General features: G+C 34.5%; 3 protein-coding genes and 1 long non-coding RNA gene across 4 annotated transcripts in view; 3 read left to right on the forward strand and 1 right to left on the reverse strand.

Moving 5' to 3' along the window:
* Positions 1-7,954, reverse strand: part of LOC115876505 (zinc finger FYVE domain-containing protein 26) — a 49,396-nt gene extending 41,442 nt beyond the window's left edge. Inside the window, exon 1 of the mRNA XM_030892307.1 lies at positions 6,525-7,954. Coding sequence (XP_030748167.1) covers positions 6,525-7,769 — 1,245 coding nt within the window. The 5' untranslated portion in view covers positions 7,770-7,954. The remainder of the gene's footprint in view (positions 1-6,524) is intronic.
* On the forward strand, positions 777-6,441 carry LOC115876506. Its single transcript, XM_030892308.1, has 4 exons — positions 777-1,223; positions 3,300-3,576; positions 5,843-5,995; positions 6,192-6,441. The coding sequence occupies exons 1-4, from the start codon at positions 840-842 to the stop codon at positions 6,380-6,382; spliced, it is 1,005 nt and encodes a 334-aa protein (XP_030748168.1). The 5' UTR covers positions 777-839; the 3' UTR covers positions 6,383-6,441.
* Positions 7,955-8,061: 107 nt separating the features above from the next.
* On the forward strand, positions 8,062-8,854 carry LOC115876508. The gene is made up of 2 exons (XR_004049159.1): positions 8,062-8,219; positions 8,355-8,854. It is a non-coding gene; the product is annotated as an uncharacterized LOC115876508 (long non-coding RNA).
* A 2,156-nt stretch (positions 8,855-11,010) lies between these two features.
* LOC115876509 (non-structural maintenance of chromosomes element 1 homolog) lies at positions 11,011-27,214 on the forward strand. Its single transcript, XM_030892310.1, has 4 exons — positions 11,011-11,176; positions 11,229-11,686; positions 11,750-11,918; positions 26,106-27,214. Exons 1-4 carry the CDS (start codon positions 11,092-11,094, stop codon positions 26,171-26,173), a joined length of 780 nt encoding a protein of 259 aa, XP_030748170.1. The 5' UTR covers positions 11,011-11,091; the 3' UTR covers positions 26,174-27,214.
* Positions 27,215-27,789: the final 575 nt, after the last annotated feature.

The following is a 27,789-nucleotide window of genomic DNA, read 5'->3' on the forward strand; positions in this document are numbered from 1 at the left end:
ATTCATTATTTTTAAAATAAAGTTCGATTATTACCACTTTTTCACTTGAAAGTACACCATAATAATTGTTAAAAAGTTTAACGATATTGAGAAGAACTTCAACGCATAAGTCACTAGATAGCTAGCAACTACCGCACCTGATCGTTCAACCTTGTGGCAAGTGAAAAAATGCGTCTAGAAATAATAAGAAAAAACAGCAAATTGGTCGAAGGAATTTACCCTTATCATTTACTCTGATAAATGTTTAAGTAAACTTTTCAAATTTCAATCCTTCATATTTTCTCAATGACTCGACCGATTTTCAAAAACGAAGCGGGAACGTATAGAGAATAGAAAGCACTTTTCATTGAGGTACCACTTGACCCCCCTTTCCATTTGAAACAAGTTGGGGAATGACATCCCCGCTCAGAGGGTTGAAGATTTTGCAATCATTTTTGGGGGCAAAAGTTGTCCCCCTCACAAACAAAATTGACGTGTTTTTGAATTTTCTGAAAAAAAATTACCCTGGCCGTTATGCCTTGCAGAACGTTTTCGACGGGCCACCCTGTATAATTTAAGTATGTAATAAACAATAGGGGCACCCATTTTAAATAAGAAAGTTGCTGTCAACTTCCGGTATTTCCGGAAGTGCCGCCATATTGAAAATATTTTTAATCAAAAGATCTCGTTGTGAAACAATAATGCGCCAAAAATCTCCGATCTAGATATTGTAGTTCTCTAGAAACTTCTAATGCACGCTCACCCTGGGACACCCTGTATATGATCTAGGATTTTAATATTTTAATAAATTGACAAAAACCTGTCAATTTCGCTGCTTTGGACGTCAAAACATCATCAAAATGTTGCACAAGTTAATTTTCGCGCTTGTTCTGCCGACTATCGGCTGTATATGGCCACCCCAATACAAGATAGAGCTAAAGCACGAAGAAGAATTCGTGATATCAGAGCTATTACAAAAATCTGACGTTGAAGACATTTATGACGAGGAAGAAATGATGAAAGAAGAGGATTTAAAAACTTTTAATTTGCACGAAAACGCTGGAAAATATTTCAGACTGCACAAGCAAACGAAAAAAATAAATGAGAAAGGAACAAAAGATGTTAAAAGGAACGTTGAATTGGAACAGAAGAAAATACAAAGTTTTCCAGAGTTCAACCCAGTCGAAGGCGAAGAAATGCCTTGGATAGGAGGGATGGTTGGTGAAGATAAAGAAATTATCAATGTAAGAATAGATTTCTCTAAGTAAAATTGCCTATTTTATTTTGGTGATATTCACAAACTAATAGTTATTTGTGTAACCAGTGCAAAAAGGACATATTTGTTGCACTACGCATGAGTTTTGCAACTCGTGACGAAGTCGAGAGCTACAATCATGCTGAGTGCAACAAATATGCTTTTTGCACATGTTGCACACAACATTTTTTCTACCATCGAATCGAATTTCTTATTTAAATGTTTATTAAATAGTAAATTACATACCGAGGAGGGAAGTGTTTCATTACTGTCGAGAGATTAACTAAATCTAGAGACAATAATTAAAACTCTCCTCCGTGGTTTTAGCAGAGTACGTAGATCGCCGAGTAGCGACAGAAACCGTCAGCTCTTTTGATGCGGTGGGACCAAATTTTGCATGCCGATTGGTGAAATGTCATATTTATTTATTTTAAAAGTCGTATGCAAAAGGGCAGACGAAAAGATCGTGGCTCAATCAGCTGCAGACAGTTATCAAAAGCGCGATATTACTCTAGCGCTTTATTCAGGGAACGCTGGCCGCCTCATCCATTTAAGTATAGATAAATCATAATATAATATATCTACGATTATATTATAAACATATTTTTTTTATTATTTCAATGACGATTTTTTTGTCTGCCCTTTTGCATACGGTTTTTAAATTAATTAACAATAAACATGACATTCCACCAACCGACATGCATCTATGCGATGATTTTGTTTTGTCAAAATTTTATGGCTCTTTCGCGTTGTCTGCCGGCATTTCAGCCACGAGAAAAATGTCTGTCAACAATTATACACGTTTCCTAATAATAAATAAAAGCTATTTGGCAATTATAACTCGTGTTCCTTATAATGTTTTTAGTGTCAAAATTTCACCCTTTCGATTGGCCGCCCCCGCTTTAAGCCCCGGGATCGCGCTGGCAGACATGACTATTTCACAATGGCTACACAAAAGGACACTTCACACATAAAATTAGCCATGTAACGATGATAAGGTTTTTTATGTAGCCAGCTCTCGGTCTATTTGTATACTATTTTATTTACAACCACATCATTAATTAAAAAATAGGGACAGTATTTTATTTTGAAAAAAAAATAAATATGCGAAAATTTGTCGTTTTCTGTTTTGGCATTTCCATATTTATAGTTACCGGTACCAGTGGTTGTTATGGCGCAAACCTTCAACAGCAAAACAAACAACTAAGTGACAGTTTTGAATTTCTCGTTCGCTTCTTCGAATTTATATAACATAGAAAGCCAGAATGTTGTCGAAAAGTTCTGACAATGAAGACTACTTTAATATTGGGACTCCACCAGAACTTACAGAAGCTGCAAAAAGAGCAGAAGCCAGTTTACTTCCAGAGAAAAGTAGGGGGCGATATGAAATAGCATTGAAAGTATACGAAAAATGGTGTGCTGAAAGAAATGCTAAGAATATTATTGCTTCGGAGACAGTCTTGATGGCATATTTTAGCGACATGGCAAGGCAGAAAAAGCCATCTACTCTTTGGGCTACGTACAGCATGATACGGACAATGCTAGAATTAAGGGAAAAGACAATAATATTGTCTTTTGTGTTATTTTGACATATCAAAATATCAGAAACTCGTCGCTTTTTTAAAACGCCAGAATGTAGGTATTAAGTTTAAGCCAAAGAAGACTAGCATTTTTACCAGTCAAAACTTGGAGGATTTTCTCACGAAAGCACCTCAAGAATTTCTTCCTATTAAAGTAAGTTTGTTTTTAAATGTTTTCTTTTTCTGTTTTTAAATATTTCTTTTCATTGTTTTAGGTTGCGCTTATAGTAGGTGTGTCTGGGATTAAAATCTTCAATTATTATTGTTAATCTTCTTGTTTAATTTTGTTGATGTTAGATAAGTATTTAATAAAGATATTACAAGAATATTTTGCTTAATTAAATGAGGCGAGAAATAAGAAAAACCGAGTGAGGGAAATGAAAGAGGGAAGAAATGTGGATAATTTGACACTTTTAAATTTTTTAAAAGTCAGCCATATGAACTCAAATATACCTTTTTCTAATAGCATCTTTTAAAAAAAACAGGACGACCAAATGGTTTACTTCGATGACGAGGCCAAATCGAACCAAACCAACAGCTTGAAACATCCCAAACGATCTTCCGAAAACGATACAGCCAGTGACGATTATAACTACGATAGTTTAAAGGCCGAATACGAAGACAACGTACGAAAAGCAGAAAATAAAAAAGATACAGCGAAATATAAGGAAGTTAAAGAAGAAGAATCGCCCAAAGAAGCTGCAGAATCGTTGGTTGAGTTCCAGCCTAGGAATTGTACAGAAGAAGAGAAAAAAGGGTTTGGTAATGAGATTATATGTATTATAGTGAAAGTCAGAATTCCAGTAAATGTTAACAATCACTAGGAAATGCTAACAATTAAGTACATATTGGGCCAGTGAGTGTTGCATTTTAAAGACATTTATCGACTTTTACTAGTAATTGTTAGTCATAGATAAATGAAACAAATTTAGATTGAAAAGTGCCCATAAGGATAATGTAAACACTATTTGGCGCTATTCTTGCAACGGTCGTGACCCAAAGCTTTTGAAAATTTCGGAGCGGTTCGGCTTTTTCCGGAATTATATCGCCAAATATTATTTATTCAAATGTATTATTATTTTCTTTCAATTTTATAAATAAAATACAATGTGTTGCATACAAGAAACTTTATTTTGTATAAGGACATGTATGAAATACCTATGAAACATTGGTAACCGACGTTATACCACGATCCACGATGGTTTTTGCAGTTCACAGTTCACAGCACAGCTTTTTAAGTTTTTAATGCCACTTTTTCACAATTATCACGGGTTGGATAGAACTTAAATTAAACTCACAAGATAGCAATAATTACTTTGAAAATGGACGCTACAAACACTCTTCGGAATTTTTTCAATGACAGCGGTTTCGATTTTGAAAGATTTTATAATTTTTGAAGATTCTGACTTTGACGAGAGATATGGACAAGAGAAAAATATTTCTGTTTTTGTTTGGGGTTGTATAAAACCCTTTATAAAACCCAAAATAATTTCGCGTGTCCAAATTTTGACGGGCTTTCCAATCTAAACTTGTTTCATTTATCTATGTTGTTAGTTAATATAATTGACAGTGGCAGGCATATAATGCAGGCAAAAAGGCGCTACCCTTTGAATAAGAAGACTAAGGAAGGAGCATATCAAAAATCTTAGGTACACCGCGATGGGCCTCAAATATGGCCGACTTAAATTCCGGTTTATCATTGTAGTTTAATTTTATTTAAAAAATGTAAAACTATGATGTAGGGTAGACGTGGGGTAGACTCAATAATTTGTTTTATTTTACGTTGTGAATAAATGTTGGTAGTTATTAAAATTGTTATAAAAATATATAATTCTAATAAAAATAGGTAAGTTATAATAAGTATTTATTAACACAAACATCCGATACGCTACTGAAGCAGGTAAGTCAAATTAACGTATCAATTCTTTGACATCTAATCTTTGACATGTAATAAATAAAAGCTAAAATGCAAGAAAAATATATAATTTAGTTAATTTAAGTGAATTTCATAAATGATCGGTTTACTACACGTATGTATATTATATAGTCACTTACTAGCGAAAAGTTGTTCCATTATTTCACTCAATTTTTGCCGAGATCTACCGCACGCTACACAACCAACTATTTTAGAGTCTTTTTCGATAAATCGCGATAGTGTCACTGTTAATTTAAGTTCTGCCACAATTTCCATCTAGATTTACTACCTTTATACAACTATCAGTAGTAGAATAAATAATAAATAACATAAAATAAGCTCCGTAAAGACTGACAAATCCACAAAATTTCAAATCAAATTCAAATGTGTCAAATGAATCGTCAAACAGAACTGTCAAGGATCCCCACCCTAGAGAGCTTTTATGGTGCCTTTTCCGCCCACCATGCATGAATACATGGATAGCATTATGCTCCTTCCTTAGTCTTCTTATTCAAAGGCGCTACCTATCCCAGAGAAAATCATAATTTTTATTTCATATCTTTGCATTATAACTTATTACTAATCCAACAAATATTAGCATTAAGCATGTTTTCTCTCATTTTTATTCTACAGTATGTCCTAGGGTTCCCAACCGTCCCGGTTTAGCCGGGATTAACCAGGAATCAGAAAGTTTGTCCCGGCGAAAGTTTTGCCTTGGCCGGGACAGGCCGGGACCTGGAAACTAAAAAAGTGTGTACTACACACATAATATATTTTAATTTCTAATACTTAATGTTTTGTTTCAATTATTTAAAAGCTTAAAAATAATTGTCCCGGAATCGCCGATGCTCAAGTTGGGAACCCTAGTATGTTCCCGGATTGTCTTCTTGATAAAAAATAACTTTGCTTGTTCTAAAGTGGTTAATACCATTTATAATTTCGAAAATTTCCAAAGAAAATTTCCAAGTTGAAATTGAAAGCCCTACAAATCAAAACGCGTTTCTATGGTAATTGGTAGGTAATATAATTTCGTTTTCAATTACTAATTAATTACCTACTTATTCCATTTTATTTTATTATTTTGTCTTATTTTATTATTTTGTTTCTAAATAGGTTTTGCTACTGTAAAATGCTTTTGGAGAGAAGCTCGTCATCGAAGCCTCAACAAGGACAAGAAAACTTATATAATGAAAAAATTACTGATGATAGCAATGGTCTGGCTTATTGTTTATGTTATTATCGCTGTACCTCTATGGTGTCAGTATGGTGAGCAGGATATATTGTCAATCAATGATTAGAAAAACTTATTGTTCTTAACAATCTAAACACATATCTTAATAGTTATTAATATTATTTAAAAAATAAATTATCAAAGATTATCATAGATACAGATATATTCATTCAATTGTAGTTACATTTAGTTAATCATATTTTCAAAATATTAATTTTGAGTCAAAATTAGGTTGGTGCTGTTGCTGCTGTCGATGTAAATTTTGTCAACCCAGAGACCAAATAGAAGAAATAAAAACATTTTTTGAAAACAACCCCCCAGGAACTTACCATGATGAAAAAGGAAATTTAGTTAAATACAAACAGACAAATTATGAGGTATATGCCCAAAAAAATCTAGAAAAAGCAATTCTAAAGTTATAAAATGTTTCTATATAGTTTACAGACTGATTTAGTAAATATTGTTTTGTATAGATTTTGATATTATTAAATAAAGTATAAATATTTATGAATTATTTAAATATCTCAGCAAAAAAAATTTTACTTAATTTTTTATTTGACTTACCTCAAGAACTTCAGATGCTCTTGCAAAATGTCCGTATTTTAGGCATATGTTCACCAATGCTTCTGGTTCAGCCAACATGTAGTAAAGTAAGTTTTTCTCGCATTTTAAACCACTTTTCAGATTCTCTATAATCTCTAATCTCCACAGTGCATCAAAAACATATTTCCTCAACTGTTCCAACCTTTTTATTTCATCCGATCCTGGTGGATATAAATTCTTTAGCCATATGTGATCTATCACTTCTTTGAGTGTGAAGAGAATTAATCTAACTTCTTGTTGATTGCAAACAAACATAGATGAATAATCATGTGTCTCATCAGTGTTGACAGAATGTTTAATATGACTTTTCTTCATGAAGATCATGGCAAAAACCAATTCTAACAAGTCAATTTGCATAGAGAAGTCCTCAATATTAATTAGTTCCTTTTGAATATTTAGAATTTCATCATTAACATTGACTTTTTCTAAGCTCTTATAAGGAATTATAAGTTTAAAAAACTGGGATATGATGCTGTAACAGGTAAGAGTCTTTAACTGGTCTTGAAAATCCTCATGGTGTGACAAATTTGAAGAAATAGTGTCAGATAAAAAGAAATTACAATCATTACAGTCATTGTGCAGATTTAAATATTGAGAAAATATCTCAAGTAGACTATATCTCCCAGCAAAATGTAGTTTTTCTAAACTTTTACTAGTACTACTTCTAGACTGGCAAAATTCTACAACTTTCAATAAATACTTAATTTCATTGATGAAATAAGTCCAGATATCACTAATATTGGCTATATTAATTCCACCAATTCTATTGATTAACCAATTTATATCAATTTCTCCTGATGTGTTGTTAATTGCATTAATAATTTGTAAGAGAATAATCTTATCACACGTTTGTATTTGGAATGTTTCGAGGGCTTTTAAATCAACACAGTGAATCAGTTCATTAAACCAATGATTTTTAAAGAAAACTGTATAATCAAAATAGGAACTTGCATCATTAATATTCAACTGAAACGTATTTTTATCCCACCTAATAGACCTCTTTAAAAGGTCAAAATTCTTGTTGGCCAAAAGTGATAAATATACAATATCTTTCAACAGCACGTCTTGTCCTATAAGCTCCCATACTTTAATGATTAGTTCTTCTACACCATTGGATTCAGCGTGAAGAGTTGAAAACGATTTATAAAAATTGTTTAAATCTATGTTATCCCTGGTTAACAAGACAGTCACTTCCTGAACTTCCATATTAGACGGTATTATAATCTATGAAGTACACACGATATTCCTTATAAACACGAAACATGTCTAAACACCGACAAAACATACAAATCTATGATAAATAATTGAAATTACTTTGTATTTGTAATATTTCACAGAGAAAAATATTTACATTGTTTTGTAACGTCAAATGTCATCTTTATTATGTTTTTAAATAACCACAGATTATCCAAAGAATCTCAGAAACTAGTCAAGACCACCCACAGATTTAGGAAATAATAAATAGACGCTTGTACCCAACTTGTACCTGTGGCTTGTGCTGCTTGTGGCTTGTGCTGCGTGTGGCTTGTGGGAAACTTCATAATATTAATGACATTTCAAGATTATAAAAAGAAAAAGATAAATTCAGTTTTAAGGATATTTCATAGGGATTTTTTTATTAATTCATTGAACGAATAACTCTTAAACCTTATTAAAGTAAGTAACACTTTTATTCTTAGATTCTATAAATTTACATGACAAAATATGCTCATTACCAAAACGTTATTGTATAACAAGATAGAAGGATCATTATACGAGCAGTATTTCTCACACATAGCATTTCCATTTTAGAATGGTGGACGTATCACCCTTTTGGAAGTCTCCTTTTACCGATCTAACTGGTTCAATTCTTACTCATCAATTTTACGGGCCCTGTGCCGATATGGAGCTGAAAGCCGTAGAATGTTTCGATGCTTATGGTTTAGATAAAGGATTGACAAAGTGTCAGGACTTGGTTCATGATTTTAGAGAATGTGCTACACGTAACAAACAAGACGGTCGAATAGTGGCATTGAGGAGAGAGAGAGATCGACAGATAAAAAGTGGCGAACGTTCTAAAGAAAATGCTTATGCTCCATCACCTGCACCTGACAGTTATTGATGTTTTTATTATGTTATAGTTTTCAAATAAATTTAGTCGCTACTTTATTCAAATAAGGTTTTTGTTCTCGTGTATTTTCTAAATTAAGTTCTGTTATGTAAGAGCTGTATTGTCATCTAAGATTTATAATTATGTAGTAATGGCCAAACATTTATTTAAATTTATTAAAGTTTCTCTTATTTGGCTGCCAAATATTGTTCACAAATTTAAATATATATTGGTAATTAATTTAGTGCATATTATATCTGTAATATATGTGTTTTATGTTTAAAACTATTTAAAACACAGACTTTTAATAGATCTTTTTATTCAAAGTATAAAGTATTAAAAAATACATAATCATATCATATATTTTTCTCATCTTTCTTTGATTATATGGCCTTTCACAGTTTGGATTCCTTGTACACAAAGTAGTCCACGTTCGGCCGGATAGTCCTGGAGCTGTGGCCGTAAAACAAAACTACTACTATTAAAGTAGTCCACGTCCAGATTAGCCCTATAGTAAATTCAACCCCGAGGTGCACCAAACGTAAACAGAGACATGAGGCAAGCACGTGAACAGGAACGCTGTAGTAATATAACCAGGACCGCACTAAGGTCGGATATTTCAAATCATAAAATTATTATGTATATTTTTATGATTTTTTTTACTATTGTTTGTTTTATGATGCAAATTTATATTATTTAATTGGGTAATTATTGGGAAAACTGGAAATCGTCCGATTTTCACCAAAATTGGTATACACCCTATTTTGAGGTCGTAGATTACGAATCTGAACCAAAGTCTGAACCAACCAGCGATCTCTTACCGTTTTTCAGAAAAACGGAAAATAATTTCAACATTGAATTCTTCTTTATTTAGCCCTATAAAGTTATAATTTCATTATATTTTCATTATATATCATAGTTTATCTAAAAGCTACACTTAGGAGGAGGGTAGAAAAATGTCAAAAATTTTACTGAAAAACACTTTTCTTAATAAAATAACAAAGAAAATTGAGACTAGATGGAAGTTTGATATTTCATATATTCTTCTTTCTCTCTCCTATGTAATGAGAGAGACAAATATATTCTAGACCTAATCTAGAAATTTGAAAATTTACAACGTTGCCATATCTTGTATTTTTTCGGGCGATTCGGGATTTTAAATAAATTACCTGTTATGAGATCTGACAATAGTTAAATATACCTATATCCACAAAGTTACGCGGAAGAGTTTTGATTGCATTGCTTTCAACTTCTATGCGGAGGGGAATTAATCTCTTTTTGTTATATTATATTTAAAAAAGATTAAACCCCTCCGCAAAGAAGTTATATAAAGACTATTTATAACCACGAAGTTGCACGAAAGAGTTTTGTTTGCATTGGTTACAACTTCTATGAGGAGGGTGTTAATCTGTTTTTGTTAAATTATATAAAAAAATGATTAACCCCCTCCGCAAAGAAGTTGAAACCAATGCAATCAAAACTCTTTCATGCAACTTCGTGGTTATAAATAGTCAGATCTCGTTGGTAAAATAGCAGTTATGGGAAGGATCCGTTCCTCTGGCAACCGCCTTTCGTAATCCCAGAATGAGCGAAAAAAACACGTTAAATTTACGTTCAGCATTGGCAACGTTGCTTTAATTGCCAGAAACACATAACCCAACATTTTCAGATTGCTTACAAATTTATTTTAGAAAATTTTCCTCTATTATGCATAGAATTGGTTAAAAAAGTAACAGAAAATAGATGAGAAATTAAGAAAAATTCTATGTTGAAACTATTTTCCGTTTTTCTGAAAAACGGTAAGAGACCGCCAGGAAAAAAGTTCAGATTCGTAATCTACGAATTTTATTAACATTTACAAAAGAATAATTTTATATAAAATATATAACTTTTGATTTTTTGTAGTACGTATGTACTTATTGTAAAAATATGTTATGCAAATATAAATATTATTTTCTCTATTTGTAACTTGTACGAAGCGATCAACAATTATTGAAATAGTTGACCGTTCTGATTTTGCTCGCTTGGTTGGGAATAAATTTAAAAAGCATTTTTATTTTGTCAAAGAGTATTCCTTAACGCGCTATGCAAGCCGACCCTGTAAAAAATCTCAACCGCCTACCTCAACGGCTCTATGGCTGGCCGGCCAATCAGGGTAGATTTTGCCGCTGGCTCTCGCCTGACACGTGCTGATCACGCACTGTGCATTTGTTTATACTGGTGCATTTTGAATTTGAATACGGTTTAGCACCCTAGCAGCAAAAGAGATCTTCTTTTCTTTCTTGATTGTTTTTACGGCCTAAGCTTCCAGGACAGCAAAAGAGATATCTCTGCATTTAAATGGCACTTATAACATTTAGAGGGCAGAAGAATGTGACATTAACCTAGTTTATTCAAGAAATTCCGCCAAATAATCAATTTATAAAATAATTTTTAACAATGAATTTAAAACAAAAAATGTTCATTCAGTTTATGATCAAAAATGGTGCGGCAACTACAGATCAAGCGTTGTCCTTCTGCCAGGGTAAATTAATTTTAAAAGCCTCGCAACTACTGTATTATAAGCTAATTTCTAGATTCGGTTGAAAATTTCGTTGAACTAAAGTTGTTTATTCACGAGATAAATCGTGAAATATCCAAACAAAACTTTAAAATAGGACTAACAACTTGCGAAGTATCGAATCAAGACTTTGTTTTGTGGCTCAATACAAAAAATGATGATGTATCGAAGCTGCAAATAACTTACAGCACGATTGAACTAGAATACTTTCACGTTCTTATGCAGGAAATTCTCATTTCCGAACATAGAAGAATAACCTACGCCACTGCCTTAAATATCACTTCGAGCTTAACGAGTAATTTCACAAGAACAAATGGACAAACTGTATTAAAAAAGTGGTTTGCTGGACAGTATTTTATTAAAGAAAATAGTTATGTTTATTTGGGCTCAAGATTAATAACCGAGTTTACAACTTATTTAAAAATACAGTCTCCAGATCAAATATGCAAGCTCTGTTCAGAATTAGTTTTCAAAGTAAGAGTGTAATTTTTGAAAAAAAAATAGACACGTAAACTGAATATTTTATTATAATTATAGGGAAGAATTTGTGCCAGTTGTGATTCGATCAATCATTCTTATTGTTTGGATAAGTATTTAGAGAGACAAAATAATTGTCCATCATGTTCAGAAGAATGGACGGAAAAAGATGATGGTTCCTTGTATACACAAAATACTGTTGTCACACAAGAAAGTGCTGAAAGCAATGGTAAGATTATTGTATTGAAATTTTATTATTCTCTATACAGGGTGGCCCAAGGTTCTGAATAAGCTCAATATCAGGTTTTCTATTTGAGGTTTAACACTTTAATTGTCTTATAATAATTACAAATTATGCATGTAACATTTTAAAAATAATTTGGATGGCCCTGCTAGGATTTTCTTGGCATGTTCCATTTCGGGACTGTCATTCCAGTCCCGAAACATCGCACCCCTAACCCATTCACAGAGCCTGCCTCTTGCGAAATTTTTTGGAACACTAAGTGTCAGTTCTGGGCGCACGAATGGCAAGCCTGAAACTTCTTACTAACAGCTATTAAATTGGAGGATTTGTAGGGCATGTTTGAATAAGTGACATATAATGATGTTTTAATATAAATATTATTTTCAATTTATTTCTGTAATAATATAATAGCCATAAGGATAGTTCGATTCCTATCTTTCTGCACTGTCAGTTTTTTTTTTCGTCATCTGGGGACCGAGTTGAAGTTGGCGCTAAAGATTTTAGACAGTGACAGTTATTTCGCATTTGACGGACGAGCGCACAGTGCGTTGGAAGATAAATTTAGCGGGACAAAAGCGTTTGGTTAGAAATAAGCCAAAAAATGTGCACTGTAAGAATCTTTGAATAAGAAGACTAAGGAAGGAGCATATCAAAAATCTTAGGTACACCGCGATGGGCCTCAAATATGGCCGACTTAAATTCCGGTTTATCAGTGCCGTTCTAATTTTATTTAAAAAATGTAAAACTATGATGTAGGGTAGACGTGGGGTAGACTCAATAATATGTTGTTTTATTTGACGTTGTGAATAAATGTTGGTAGTTATTAAAATTGTTACAAAAATATATAATTCTAATAGATAAGTTATAATAATTATTTATTAACACAAACATCCGATACGCTACTGAAGCAGGTAAATCTGGTAAATCAAATTGACGTATCAAAATTCTTTGACATCTAATCTTTGACAAGTAGTAAATAAAAGCAAAAATGCAAGAAAAAAATATATAATTAGTTAATTTAAGTGAATTTCATAATTGACTTATTAATGATCGGTTTACTACACATATGTATATTATATAGTCACTTACTAGCGAAAAGTTGTTCCATTATTTCACTCGATTTTTGCCGAGATCTACCACACGCTACACAACCAACTATTTTAGAGTCTTTTTCGATAAATCGCGATAGTGTCACTGTTAATTTAAGTTCTGCCACAATTTCCATCTAGATTTACTACCTTTATATAACTATCAGTAGTAGAATAAATAATAAATAACATAAAATAAGCTCCGTTAAGACTGACAAATCCATAAAATTTCAAATCAAATTCAAATGTGTCAAATGAATCGTCAAACAGAACTGTCAAGGATCCCCACCCTAGAGTGCTTTTTCCGCCCACCATGCATGAATACATGGATAGCATTATGCTCCTTCCTTAGTCTTCTTATTCAAAGGTAAGAATAAATAGTAGACATTCCAAATGATAAAAAAATGCATGTATAGTCTTTGTATTTTGATACATTTTTATCAGCAAAATAAAAACACTAAATCACCACAATACACCAAAACACTTTTACTTTTACACTGGACGTGTGTTTCGCTAACCATGTTAGCATCATCAGCAGATGATTATAAACAGTTTATAATCATAATCATAAATTTGGTGTAACACCAAAGGTTCCAACCCTCAACTGTAACATTTTTATCAACCAAATTTGGTCGTTTTCTGCTAAGCAAGGCAGAGATCATACGAAAACAAAATATTTACAAGTGCTTATACATTTTATTCCAAAGCCAAATTATGTTGAAGATTACCAAAGGTATGTACTTTTCTACTCTACGTATATTATTTGTTAAAATCCTTCATGCCTTTGTTCTGCAGATATCAAACTTTCACTTTTTTTCAAATATCGGTATATTGAATGATGTAGATCTTTTGAGTTACCAATAGTTAAACACAGGTAGTTACAGTCATAGGGAGTTCAAGCTTAAAGGTCGATTTATAAACTCTACAGTTGGCTTTGGATTTGGCGTTGGCTTTGGATTTGCCGTCGACCGTTCGTAGCGCCGCAAAATCGCATTTATAAACTCGACGGTTGACAGTTGGCTTTGGCCGTTTTGGGCAGATCTAACCTCACATTTTTGTTTACTTTATACTTGAGAGTAGCAGAGTCTATAGTGCGTTTTTGGAGACGAAAGTGTTTAAAGTTTTGGTTTTTTGTTCGAGATTTTTAATTACGGATTTGGAAAGTAATGGTCTTGATGAAATTACCCTATTAGGGTTATTGGGAGTGACCATAAATTTGGAATTCCCATACTTCAAAACTAGATGTAAACAAAGCATCACGTGATCGCTCTTTACTATTCTATTGGCAGTAACGTCATTTGCTACGTGGTGCTACGGACGGCGAACCGCCTCGAACGGTAAAAAGTTAAACATAATTTATGTCCGACGGCAACATAAAGTCCGACGGCAATCGGGCGCCAAAGCCAAAGCCAACAGTGTTTATAAATGCTCTTATGGTAATATACAGTTTTAAGAATTGGGCGGCGGCGCCAAAGCCAAATCCAACTGTGAGTTTATAAATCCTACTTAACAGGTGAATGCCCAAAAAATTTCATTTCAATCGGATAGTATAAAAACAAAACAACTCCATCAAAAGGCATTGAGTATAAAAAATTGTCTTAGATACTTACTATATATGTATTTACAATTACCGAGTGTTAAAATTAAAATTAAAATATCTATCTTGATTATATTATTTTTAAAATAAAATATAATTTTTTAAAATAAAATTTAGAGGGTGTCACAAGATTACAAAGTAATTAAAAAATAACTGCTAAAGAGTTTTTTGTAAGTATTTCACCTGATATAATTTTATGTATTTGGCAATAGTTTACAATACGGTTTTTGTTTATCATGTACGAATAATATTGTTACGGATTCCGTGGGTCCACTATTTAAACTCACGATAAAATACTTAACGAATTTATTTGTTTCACTCTGTACAAAACTTGTACTATTTACAACACAACTTATGCAACTACTATTACTCTAACGGTATTTCGCGGTATTTTCAAACTTCAGACTTTAGACTTCAAACTTTAAACTTTTTAAACTTGTCCAACTGTCAAAGCGCGGGCCTTATATACCCCCTGGCGGTTGTTTCTAGATTTTTCTAAAGAATTCTATAATTTTCTTTACTTTCTGGCGAATGCGCCAGGTTCCTCAATGCACCCCGCGACTATTCAGCATTACGCAGTTATGCAACCAGTAATACACCTTGACATTGCCCCCTTCTCAAATTTGATCGTCCCGATCAAGGTTTCCTGTCTGGTATCTCTTCAATCGATCCAGATGAACTACTTTCATCTTACTTCTAGGGCTGCGTTGAATCCGGTACACAACGTCATTTATCCTCTTGATGACTGTATAGGGACCTTCCCATGCTGGAGTTAACTTGGGGACCTTCCTTTCTTGCGCGTTGTGGGTTATACAACCATACCCTATCGTCTTGTTGAAATCCCGTAGAATTAGCTCTGAGGTCGTAATGAGCTTTCATCCGGTCACTGGCTAGCGCAATCTTACTTCTAACGGCCTTATGAATGTCCAATAATCTTTCCTTCCTAGCGATTCTTTCGAACGACAGTCCAACGCTATCCTGTTCCATTTCTTCCCCAGATCGAGTACTTGGTCTTTGTCTAGCTGCGCAAATCTTACAACGTTGACACCATTTCTTAACATCTTCGCAATAATCCACCCAGTAAAAACGGTCTCTCAGCTTACTCAAGGTCTTGTTTACTCCAAGATGGGCTCCAGTTTTACCACCGTGAATTTCTTCCAATACCTGGGTGACTTTCTTCCTTGGTACCAGTAACTGAGTTGTTACTGTCCTGCCATCCGCACTTTCCCACGTGCGCTTTATCAATCCATTCTCAATCACCAGTGAATTCCACTGAGCCCAGAGAGCTTTGAAAACGAGCCCTCTGTCCGCAATATCCTGCCACGGTGGTCTCTCGCCGTTACCTTCCTTGAGCCGTAGTATTGCTCCGATGTCTGGATCTTCCATTTGATCTTTCCTCAACTGTATCGTCGTCCATTGTTCGTCAGTTCTCAGTTTAAAATTCCTTACTCTGATAGTGCTTTCGCGATGTTTCATTTTCTTGCCCAAAGTAGCTCGTCGTCGATCTGGCTCGTTGTCGATAATTTGTACCCGTCCTACACGGCACCCAACGGTTTTCTCTAGTTTCCCGAACACAGTCTTCTTGGTATCACCAGGTATCATCACAATTTTCGATAATATTTCTTCCATATTTCCTGGTCTCTTCTCTTTAGATACAGAAAATTCCTCATTTCCGATTTTCAGGATGTTTCTATGGTGATCAAACGAAAAACCATGTTGACTGATCACATCCATACCCATGATAAAATCATCTTCAATGTCCGCCACTAAAACGCTATGCCGAAACTTCAAATTCCCTAACTCCAATTCCATGAAAGCCTCTCCCCGTACAACGGCCATTTCCCCCGTAACTGTACGTAAATACACTCTTCTTCTAAGAGGCATCATCTTCAATCCTCGCACTGAGTTAGTCTGCACCAACGATACCATAGCGCCTGTGTCCACAGTCATTCGATTTCTTCTACCATTGACCTTCCCGTTGATCACCAAACTGTCAGCGGTTTTTCCTAGACTCCTAACGGAAAACATCCTAGGGGCTCTGTTTTCTTCAGCCAATACTCGCTCATTAGTGTTGATTTCCGGGTGCCTATGTTCTCTCGATGGTAAACGGAATCGCATTTGGACGCGGCAATCCCGTTTGATGTGGCCATTCCTGCCACATCTATAGCAACTTATGTCCTGGGATCTTCCGATGTGCCGATGTTCTCTGGATGGTGAATGGAATCGCATTTGGATGCGACAATACCGTTTGATGTGGCCATTCCTGCCGCATCCATAGCACCTCATGTCCTGGAATCTTCTTTGGTTCTCTGTCTGGGTGTTGTTGACTTACTTGTTATTAGTAGCTCACATAGTTTGTCGACTTTCTTACACATCTCCTCCAAACCTCTGTGAGTGCTTTCGGGCTGTTCCTCGACCGTTACCGATCTTATCTTCGGCCTAGGGATGGCGCTAAAGGCAGCTTCGATTTCCAGCGCCCTGACCAGTGCTTCGCTGCTGGTGGAAAATCGGGATATTTGCAGCGCCCTCTGCAATTCGTTGTCCCTCAGTCCGCTAATAAAGCACTGAGCAGCGAGTTCCTCCCTAAACCCTTCCGGTGCTTCTGGGTATGCTAGGTGTACCAGCCGACGTAAGTCTGCTTCAAATTCCTGCAGACTCTCTCCGGACCTCTGCAGGCGCGTCTTGATCTGGGCCTGGTAAAGTTGACGTCGATGTTGGTCGCCATATCTTCTGTCCAATGCAGCAACCAAAGCCTCATACTCCTGCTGTTGGGCTGCAGGAATAGTTTGTAGCAGTTCCAGGGCAGGGCCACGCAGCGCGATGACAAGTGCCGCTGCTTTATCCTGGTCGGTCCATCCGTTGGCAGCGGCGGCTGCTTCAAACTGGCGGTGGTACATCGTCCAGGTGGTTTGTCCATCGTAGGTGGGGGCCTTGAGGTTCGCAGTCCCAGGAACGCCAGGTGTCCTTGCATGTGCCTTGGTCTTCTGTATGTCCATCTCTAATTTTTCCATTTTCTGTTGAAGGCGCTCCTCCAGATCTTCTACGACTTCTTGGAAGTGGGCCTCTTGTCTTCGTTCCGAATTTTCGAGACTTTTCTGCATGCGGTCTTGATCTTCAATTTTGTCCTTCTGGCGACGTACTTCTAAATCTTCAACAATTTTCTCCAACCGTTCTTGTCTAATTTCTTGATTTTCTAGAATTTTCTGAACACGGTCCTGTTCTTCTTGTCTTTCTCTATGACGTCGCTCCTCCAAACGAATTTCCAAATTTCCTATTATTTTCTCAAGCCGGTCCTGTTCTTCTTGTTTTTCTTTCTTTTGACGCGCTTCTAAACCTTCTAACATTTTTTCTTGATTTTCCATAAGTATTTTCTGTAGGCGGTCTTGTTCCTCTTCTTTCTCTCTTCTCATATTCTCCATAAAATCGCCCAATAATTTGCTTACTTCCTCCATTTTCTTCGCTTGCTCCCTTGTACCAACCATAAAAATACTCTGATTCGGTCTAAAAATCTTCCAATCCACTTAATTTCTTCTTAAAATCCTCTTGAATCGCACTTCCGACACCAATTGTTACGGATTCCGTGGGTCCACTATTTAAACTCACGATAAAATACTTAACGAATTTATTTGTTTCACTCTGTACACAACTTATACTATTTACAACACAACTTATGCAACTACTATTACTCTAACGGTATTTCGCGGTATTTTCAAACTTCAGACTTTAGACTTCAAACCTCAAACTTTAAACTTTTTAAACTTGTCCAACTGTCAAAGCGCGGGCCTTATATACCCCCTGGCGGTTGTTTCTAGATTTTTCTAAAGAATTCTATAATTTTCTTTACTTTCTGGCGAATGCGCCAGGTTCCTCAATGCACCCCGCGACTATTCAGCAGTACGCAGTTATGCAACCAGTAATACACCTTGACAATATCATAGTATTATTATCTTGTATTTATTTATTAATAAATTAAGTTGTTAATAAATAAATAAATTTAACCATACAGTTGCTATATATTAGACCATTTGCTACGTTCTTAGATTTTAAGTCCCAAACATTGCTCTTGAGATTTTGTCCCGCTAAAATAACCATCCGCCGCACTGTGGAGCGCTGGTCCCTGCGTGACGTAGCATTCCACGGCGACTACGACAGAAGCGATTTGACGCGAACGAACTCGAACAGTCCTTTAGAATATATACAGTCCTTGATAATAGCCTGCAAATTTTGTGGAATACCACCCAAAATACACACTTTTATGCAAATGCCTAATAATGTTAATGCTTAAATTTATTTAAGAAGACAAAAAATCTTGAACCTAACCAACGATTCGTATTTTTACTGGTTTACAGTAATTTTAATTTAAATTATACGCATATTCTCGTTGATTATTGATTTGAAATAAATACAGGGTGGCCCATCGAAAACGTTCTGCAAGGCATAACGGCCAGGGTAATTTTTTTTTCGGAAAATTTAAAAACACGTCAATTTTGTTTGTGAGGGCAACAACTTTTGCCCCAAAAATGATCGCAAAATCTTCAACCCTCTAAGCGGGGGTGTCATCCCCCAATTTTTTTAAAATGGGAAGGGGGTCAAGTGGTACCGCAATGAAAAGAGCTGTCTATTCTCTATACTTTCCCGCTTCGTTTTTGAAAATCGGTCGAGTCATTGAGAAAATATGAAGGATTGAAATTTGAAAAGTTTATTTAAACATTTATCAGAGTAAATGATAAGAATAAATTCTTTCGACCAATTTACTGTTTTTTTTTTATTATTTCTAGATGTTTACGCATTTTTTCACTTGCCACAAGGTTGAACGAGGACTTATCCAAAGAGGACTCCGTATCACTGAGAGATGGTGTAGGACTGTCGGGCTGAGTATCAACTCAGACAAAACCGCGATAGTGCCATTCACCAGAAGGCGAAGTCTGAAAAACTTGAAAAGAATCTAACTAGATGGAAAGGAAATACTGCCAACACAGGAAGTTAAATATCTGGGAATAACCCTGGACAGTAAACTCCTGTGGAACAGGCATATTAAGAACACTACCAGCAAAGCCATAAAGGCTCTCATGATATGCAGAAGACTGACCGGAAATAGATGGGGCTGCTCCCCTAACATTTTGCGCTGGATGTATACCATGATAGTAAGACCCATGATTACTTATGGAGCAGTTGCCTGGTACACAAATCTAGAGCAACGGACGGCAAGGCTAAACCTGTGCAAAGTCCAGAGACTAGCATGCGTTTGCATCATAGGAGCCATGAGAACCTGTCCAACAGCAGCAATGGAAGTCATTCTAGATCTAACACCACTGCACATTGTCATTGGTAGATATGCCAATGCGACAATGATTAGAATGGTCACTAACGGAATTAGTACTGGGAGAATTGTCAGATCAGGGGCTTGGAACACCCTCAAAAAGGAAATACTACTCCTGCAACTCCCAGTGGACGATATGCCAAGAACGTACAACTTTGACAAACATGTCAATGTAGTATTGAGCAATAAGAAGGATTGGAAGAGCGAAACGCTTGCCCAGCAGTTAAAAGACCATACCGACCATACCATAACTTGATATACTGATGCTTCCAAAACCAATACGGGAACAGGGATCGGAGTATTTGGGTCGAGAACTAAATATTCCGAACCAATGGGCACTTACCCTAGTATCCTACAGGCAGAAATCTACGCTATCAAAAGATGCGTACAACTTATCTTAGATAGGAACTATCGGAAACAAGAAATAGCCATCTTATCTGATAGTCAAGCAGCGTTAAAAGCGATCAACTCAGTCTCAATCAATTCGAAATTGCTCAAAGAATGCATAGAGAAGCTGAATAAATTAGGCAAAGAAAACAAAGTCCTCCTACACTGGGTGCCTGCTCACCAAGGGATAGAAGGCAATGAAAAAGCAAATAATCTAGCTAGGAAAGGAGCGAACACTCCACTAACTGGACCAGAACCGTTCTGCTTTTCAAGTGGTAGTCAACTCAAGGCGGAACTCAAGAACTTGGAAGATTCCATCCGCAACCTGGAATGGAAATCATGCAATGGTCTAAGACACTCGAAGAAGTTTCTGAGGGCTTATGATCAAGAAAAATCACAGATCTTCCTGGGTCTGAGTAAGAACAATCTTCGGATTGTCACGGGGGTTTTAACAGGACACTGTCTCCTCAATGAACACCTCAGTAGATTGAAACTAAGAAGAAACGGCGAATGCAGATTCTGTGGGGAAGATGGGGAAACACCAGTACACCTCATCACTGAGTGCGCCGAGACGACAACCATTCGTGCCATGAATTTTGGTACGACTGATATTGGAGATGGAGAACTACCCTCTATGAGACCGTCCCAGATACTGGCTTTTGTCAAAGCCCTGGGACTGTATGATGAGTTATGATTCAAGAAAGGGGGACACAATGGATCTGTAAGGTCGAAGTGATTAACCCCCCTCCCACTCATTCTAAATTCTAAAATTCTAAGGTTGAACGATCAGGTTAGGTAGAGCGTACTTTCTTTTTGAACGGTGCAGTTAATCGGCACAACTGTCGGTACTGGGCTGAGGACAACCCCAGGGTTTTTCACGAGGTGCACACACAAAACCCTCAGAAATGGAAAGTGTGGGCTGGTATTTTTAGAAATTCTATTGTGAGTCCTTTTTTTCTTCCTGGAAATCTAACAGGTGATATGTACTTGGATTTACTGGAAAATACCATCGACCCAGCCCTAACTGACATCATAGAGAACAATCCTGGATACGTTGAAGCAGAACTAATATTTCAACAAGACGGTGCACCTCCACATTACTCTCAAAATGTGCGTAATTATTTAAACAATAACTTTCCCGTTCGGTGGATAAGACGAAGAGGTGCAATTGAGTAGCCTCCCCGGTCACCCGATTTGACTCCTTTAGACTTTTTTCTATGGGGACACATAAAAAGTAAAGTGTATAGCACTCCACCCGCCTCATTAGAAGACCTGCGAAGACGAATTATTGATGTTTGTCGCGAAGTGACATCGCAAGTTCTTCAGAATGTTCTAGAACGGATTGAAAATAATTTGTTTTACTGTATAGAGGTTGACGGGCAACATTTTCAGCATTTGCTTCATTAATAAGATAATTTTTTTTTAATTAATTCAATTTATGCGTTTTTTGCAAAAAGTACTTTTCAAATTTCAATCTTTCATATTTTCAAAATGACTCGACCGATTTTTAAAAACGAAGTGGGGAAATATGGAGAATGAGACGCCACTTGACCCCCCTTCCCATTTGAAAAAAGTTGGGGGATGACACCCCTGCTTAGAAGGTTGAAGATTTTGCAATCATTTTAGGGGCAAAAGTTGTCCCCCTCACAAACAAAATTGACGTGTTTTTGGATTTTTAGAAAAAAAATACTCTGGCTGTTATGCCTTGTGGAACGTTTTCGATGGGCCACCCTGTATAATAATGTCCTCCAATGAAAATACGAGTGCTTAACTCTAGTAATTCTAATTCTGAGCTAGCAAATGAGCTAAATGCTTTACCTAGACCCTTATTCAAAAGCTACAAATCTATCGATGAAAATATGCATGAAAATTTACTTCCTAGCACACAACCAGAGGATATTGGTACCCAGGTGCAGTGTCAAGTTTATTAAAATGCTTTTCTTAGCTTTAAATCAAATGTTTTTTGGTGTTTGCGCGATCCTTAACCACATTTTTCCTCGCTAGCTCGTGCGTCAAAGCAATGTCGTGTCGAGGCCTTGACGGCCTTGAATTTTTACTCCAATGCGCGCAAAGAAGTTTTACTTCAAAAATGTTTAACCGTCTGCCACCGTTCTATTTTTGACAATAGACAAAAATGATCTGCAGCAAAAATACGTAATTGTTTGAGGATTCTGAGAAATACAATGCTTATTTTTTTAACATATCTCGAAATGAGTAAAATATTAAAAAAATAGTATTTTGCGATTTTTTGTTGTTACGCCCCCTAGCCAGGGTTGGCAAATATCATGATATTTATATAAATATCAAGTATCGGATATATATCCGATATATATCTGATATATATCCGATATATATCAAATTTGATATTTATTTTTGTTTTTATTTTTTTATGTAAAACTGCGTTTAGTATATCAAGTAATATCAAGAGCTCAAGCAAATATTTTTATTTCAACTTAATTATTGTTGCTTTGTACATAATAGGAACACAACATTAAAACAAAAATATATAAGAAATATCGAGAAATTCTAAAAAAATAAACAGAACTTCTAAGAAATAAACAGGAATTCTAAAAAATAAACAGAAATTCTAAAAAATAAACGGGAATTCTAAAAAATAATCAGGAATTCTAAGAAAGCACCGGAAATTCAAAAAATAAACAGATATGTATTATAAAACTAACAACAAACAAATTTATATTTGATTTATTAATTTTATTAATGGTAAATCATCGTCAGATTCGTCAGAGTAAGAACCAATTGATACTGTTTCTGGCAAAGTTTTTGATACATTTGAATTGTCCCAGATCCAATCAATATTATCTTTTTTGTTTTTTTTTCTTTTTGATTGTTGTATTTAAATAAAAAAGTCAATTTTCCAGCTTTTTCGTTCCATGTTGACTTTTAACGTAGAAATTTAAGAAAAGAGTTGAGTTTTATTTTTATATAAATATCATGATATATATCAAGGTATAAATATCATGATATATATCAATGATATATATCCCATATATATCACTGATATATATCATGCCAACCCTGCCCCTAGCAGTCAACATTCGAACTATAATTTACATATGATTTCCCTTGGCTGTTTTTTCTATAAATAAACAATTTACAAAATTTTTCTTGGAATAAAAATATACACTTTTAAACTAAATCTTAAATAACTTAAAAACGATTTATTTTAAGTATAGGAATATGTATAATCAAAAAGTGACGAATTGAAAAACCTTTTCACTTGAGAAATAAAAAAGTGGGTTTCCATTTGAAAAAAATGATATATGATCATGTTTAATCGCCCAATTCCATGACAGCTTGGGCCAGTATTATATGAAATTCGAACAATTTAATTTTTGAAATACATATGTATTCCCTTTATGTCTTCCCTTTATGTCACAGTGACCGTGGTAATAACTATGGGTGCCGTTTGGCTATACACATTTTTGACAGGCAGTTCTTTAAATTTTAAACGTTTTTTTTCTCTCAAAAACGGTTAATGTTGGTTATACCGGGTGAGTCTCAAAAGTGGCTCACCCCTATAACTTTTTTATTTTTTTTCGTTGAAAAAACGAGATTTGGTATGTTGGTCTATGACATAAATTAGGATTGATTGACGTATTCAATTGTTTTCGGTCACTTCCGGTTTCACCGGAAATGACTACAAGTTTTGATTTTTAAATAACACCCCCGGTATTTTTTTACTTTATTCGATAGAAAATGTCACTCTGAATAGAATGACATATCATATGTCAACTTTTGACATTTTCGCATATGGTTTATTTGTAATTATAACGTGCGGTTCGGAACGAAAATTTGACTCGAAATACCAAGTGTGTGGTATCAAATTATTCGTAAAAAAATGCTTTTTCCAAATATGCTAATGAGCCACCCTCGTTCCATTTGAAAAAATTGAGATATGATTAAAAATTCGATTTGAGCATTTTCTAACTGGCCAGGACAAGACACTAAAAATATTAGACGATCAAATCTATTTTTCCAAGACTCCTTGATGAAGAATTAGTGTTTTTAACACAGCCATGTCACTCTAGATTGAATTTTAAAATACAATTTTTTATTAAGCGAGAATGGCAAAAGTTGACATATGATATGTCATTTTCTATCGAATAAAGTAAAAAAATACCGAGGGTGCTATTTAAAAATCAAAATTTGTAGTCATTTACGGTGAAACAGGAAGTGACCAAAAACAATTGAATACACCAATCAATCCTAATTTATGTCATATACTAACATCAAGGACTGTATATATTCTAAAGGACTGTTCGATCGTGTCAAATCGCCGCTGTCGTAGTCGCCGTGGATGCTTACGTCACGCAGGGACCAGCGCTCCATAGTGCGGCGGATGGTTATTCTAGAGGGACAAAATCTCAAGAGCAATGTTTGGGACTTAAAATCTAAGAACGTAGCAAATGGTCTAATATATAGCAACCATATGGTTAAATTTATTTATTTATTAACAACTTAATTTATTAATAAATAAACTTTGTCACTAAAACTATGATATTATTCGTATATGACACACAAAAACCGTATTGTAAACTATTGCCAAATACATAAAATTATAATATCAGGTGAAATACTTACAAAAAACTTTTTAGCAGTTATTTTTTAATTCGTAATCTTGTGACATCCTTTATATTTTATTTTAAAAAATTATATTTTATTTTGAAAATAATAAATAAGATAGATATTTTAATTTTAATTTTAACACTCGGTAATTGTAAATTCATATATAGTAAGTATCTAAGACAATTTTTTAAACTCAGTGACTTTTGATGTAGTTGTTTTGTTTTTATACTATCCGATTGAAATGAAACTTTTTGGCCATTCACCTGTTAAGCTTGAACTCCCTGTGACTGTGACTACCTGTGTTGGTAACTATTGGTAACTCAAAAGATCTACATCATTCAATATATCGATATTTGAAAAAAAGTGAAAGTTTGATATCTGCAGAACAAAGGCACGAAGGATTTTAACAAATAATATACGTACAGTAGAAAAGTACATACCTTTGGCAATCTTCAACATAATTTGGCTTTGGTATAAAATGTATAAGCACTTAACTCGTAAATATTTTGTTTTCGTATGATCTCCGCCTTGCTGAGCAGAAAACGACCAAATTTGGTTGATAAAAATGTATCGAAATACAAAGAATATTCATGCATTTTTATATCAATTGGAATGTCTACTATTTATTCTTATCAGTACACATGTTTTGGCTTATTTCTAACCAAACGCTTTTGTCCCGCTAAATTTATCTTCCAACGCACTGTGCGCTCGTCCGTCAAATGCAAAAATAACTGTCACTGTCTAAAATCTTTAGCGCCAAATTCAACTCAGTCCCCAGATGACATAAAAAAAACTGACAGTGCAGGAAGATAGGAATCGAACTATCCTTATCTCTATAGTATCCTATACCAAATCTCATTTTTTTAACTGAAAATATAAAAAAGTTATAGAGGTGAGCCACTTTTGAGACGCACCCGATAGAGTGTTTAATATCAAAATTCTTAAAATTTTACAGAGAATTTAAGTATGTAATAAAAAATGTCGGTACCCATTTAAAATAAGAAAGTTGTTATCAACTTCCGGTATTTCCGCAAGTGCCGCCATTTTGAAAATAATTTTAGTCAATAGATCTCGTTGTAAAACAATTGTGTGCAAAAAATCTCCGATCTAGATATTATAGTTCTCGAGAAACTCCTAGTCCACGATCAGCCTGCAACACCTTGTATATACGCTATCTGTTATTTTATATTTAGATGAAGATGGGGATGAGGAACAAGGCAGACCTGTAAGGAAGAATAGATCTGCCTCGCAAAGAAAGTAGGACCAATAAAAGTACACTTCGCTGCAAGACAATGAGTAGTTTATTTTGTACAAAAAGGTTATTTTCGACAATCGCCAGGTTATTTTTGTTGTTATTATTATTTAATAAAAACTTACGGTAACAGTGCGTTAAAAGTTGTGACGTAGCCGTGCTAACTGATACGCATGCGCATTATAATATGTATGTATATTTTGTTTTAATACTGATAAAAAATGGACAAAGTACAAAATCCTTACGATTAGTAACCCTATCATTTCACTTACAAAATAGAAAGGCATATTTTTTTTCTTTTCCATAATTAAGGTTAATATAAAACGCTAAGTAGGGTTCAGGTTTGACTTGTAACGTTTTTTTTTTCCAAAGACAAATATGAATTAGGTTGTTTCAACATTCTTATTACAATAATAATTAGATATTTTATTATTTACATGGTCCACATATAAAATTCTTAAGACATATTGAAACCCTGTTATATAAGAAAAGAGAAGCTCACGAAAATGTTTGTTATAATTACTAAACACGTGTATTAAATAGTAAGTTATCTTTCAACTTTTATCTATGGATATTTTGTATAAAAATTTAGTGGGACACAATAAAATGTTTGAATATATACAGGATATTCTTGTTTATTTCGGCCAATTCTGTAACTTTGAAAACGCTAAGCGCTTTTAGACGCTCAGCGTATATGACGTTAATTTTTACTTGGCGCGCACTCGCACTTAACTACGATATTATATAAACTTGTATGCTTTAACATTGTAAACCAATGAACTATATCTGTCAATAGTGTCAATGACAGTGTTCTTTACAGTGCCAGTGTGTATTCAGCAATTAGTCAAGAGATATGATTGAACGTTTCTTATATAACAGGGTTATATACAAAGTGGTGCGCAACAGTTATTTTAGAAAAAGTGCCTTATAAAGTTAAGCAATATCAAAAATGTTTTTCCCTTCAATAATTGGTAACTTATACAGACATTTTTACAATGTAATAATTGATAAAATGATTGAAGTTAATAAAGGAACTTTGACATATAATAATTGTAGTTTTTTTTAGTATAGATAACTGTGTTAATTATTAAAAATTAAACAGATATATAATCTTAATAATAACATGTTTATAATTTAAAATAATATCAATAATATATTATCTACTTACAAAAAATATTTTTAACAATAAAAAATCTGATATTTACCAGCTTGTCTTACCCAAACTCCTTGAAAAATTGACCGACAAAAATAACAAGCCCTTAAAATCCAAAAAATTGTCTTGTTTTGGCCAATTTTTCAAGAGTCAACGCCGTAGTCTTTATACATATGTATCACCCGACACTACAGTCTAATATATCTGTTTTTTTTAATATGAAAAGCTTATATTATATAAATTTGTAAATACTAATGAACCAACTAAATTTATAATAAGTACGTACTTGTATAGAAATTCAATCACATTAAATCTTAAGGCCTGTAATAGGTCTCTGTAAACTTCCGGTTAGTTTAACTAACCGATTCTAACCAGAATTTTATTGAGATGAAAAAATTGGCCCTAAGTCATAAGTCATCCCAAACTCTATGATGAAATGAATGCAGTGGCGGATCAATAGGGGTGTTGTATA

Source organism: Sitophilus oryzae, unplaced genomic scaffold (genome assembly GCF_002938485.1).
Source record: "Sitophilus oryzae breed Bouriz unplaced genomic scaffold, Soryzae_2.0 scaffold_1436_pilon_pilon, whole genome shotgun sequence".
Taxonomy (NCBI): Eukaryota; Metazoa; Arthropoda; class Insecta; order Coleoptera; family Curculionidae; genus Sitophilus; species Sitophilus oryzae.

Bases quoted from the DNA above. Each gene is read 5' to 3' on its own strand.
- LOC115876506 (XM_030892308.1), top strand. From the start codon at position 840: ATGTTGCACAAGTTAATTTTCGCGCTTGTTCTGCCGACTATCGGCTGT. The intron at 3,577-5,842 runs GTAATGAGATTA...GTTTCTAAATAG, and splicing joins AGAAGAGAAAAAAGGGTTTG to GTTTTGCTACTGTAAAATGC. The intron at 5,996-6,191 runs GTGAGCAGGATA...AGTCAAAATTAG, and splicing joins ACCTCTATGGTGTCAGTATG to GTTGGTGCTGTTGCTGCTGT.
- LOC115876509 (XM_030892310.1), top strand. From the start codon at position 11,092: ATGAATTTAAAACAAAAAATGTTCATTCAGTTTATGATCAAAAATGGT. The intron at 11,687-11,749 runs GTAAGAGTGTAA...TTATAATTATAG, and splicing joins GTTCAGAATTAGTTTTCAAA to GGAAGAATTTGTGCCAGTTG. The intron at 11,919-26,105 runs GTAAGATTATTG...TTTTATATTTAG, and splicing joins AGAAAGTGCTGAAAGCAATG to ATGAAGATGGGGATGAGGAA.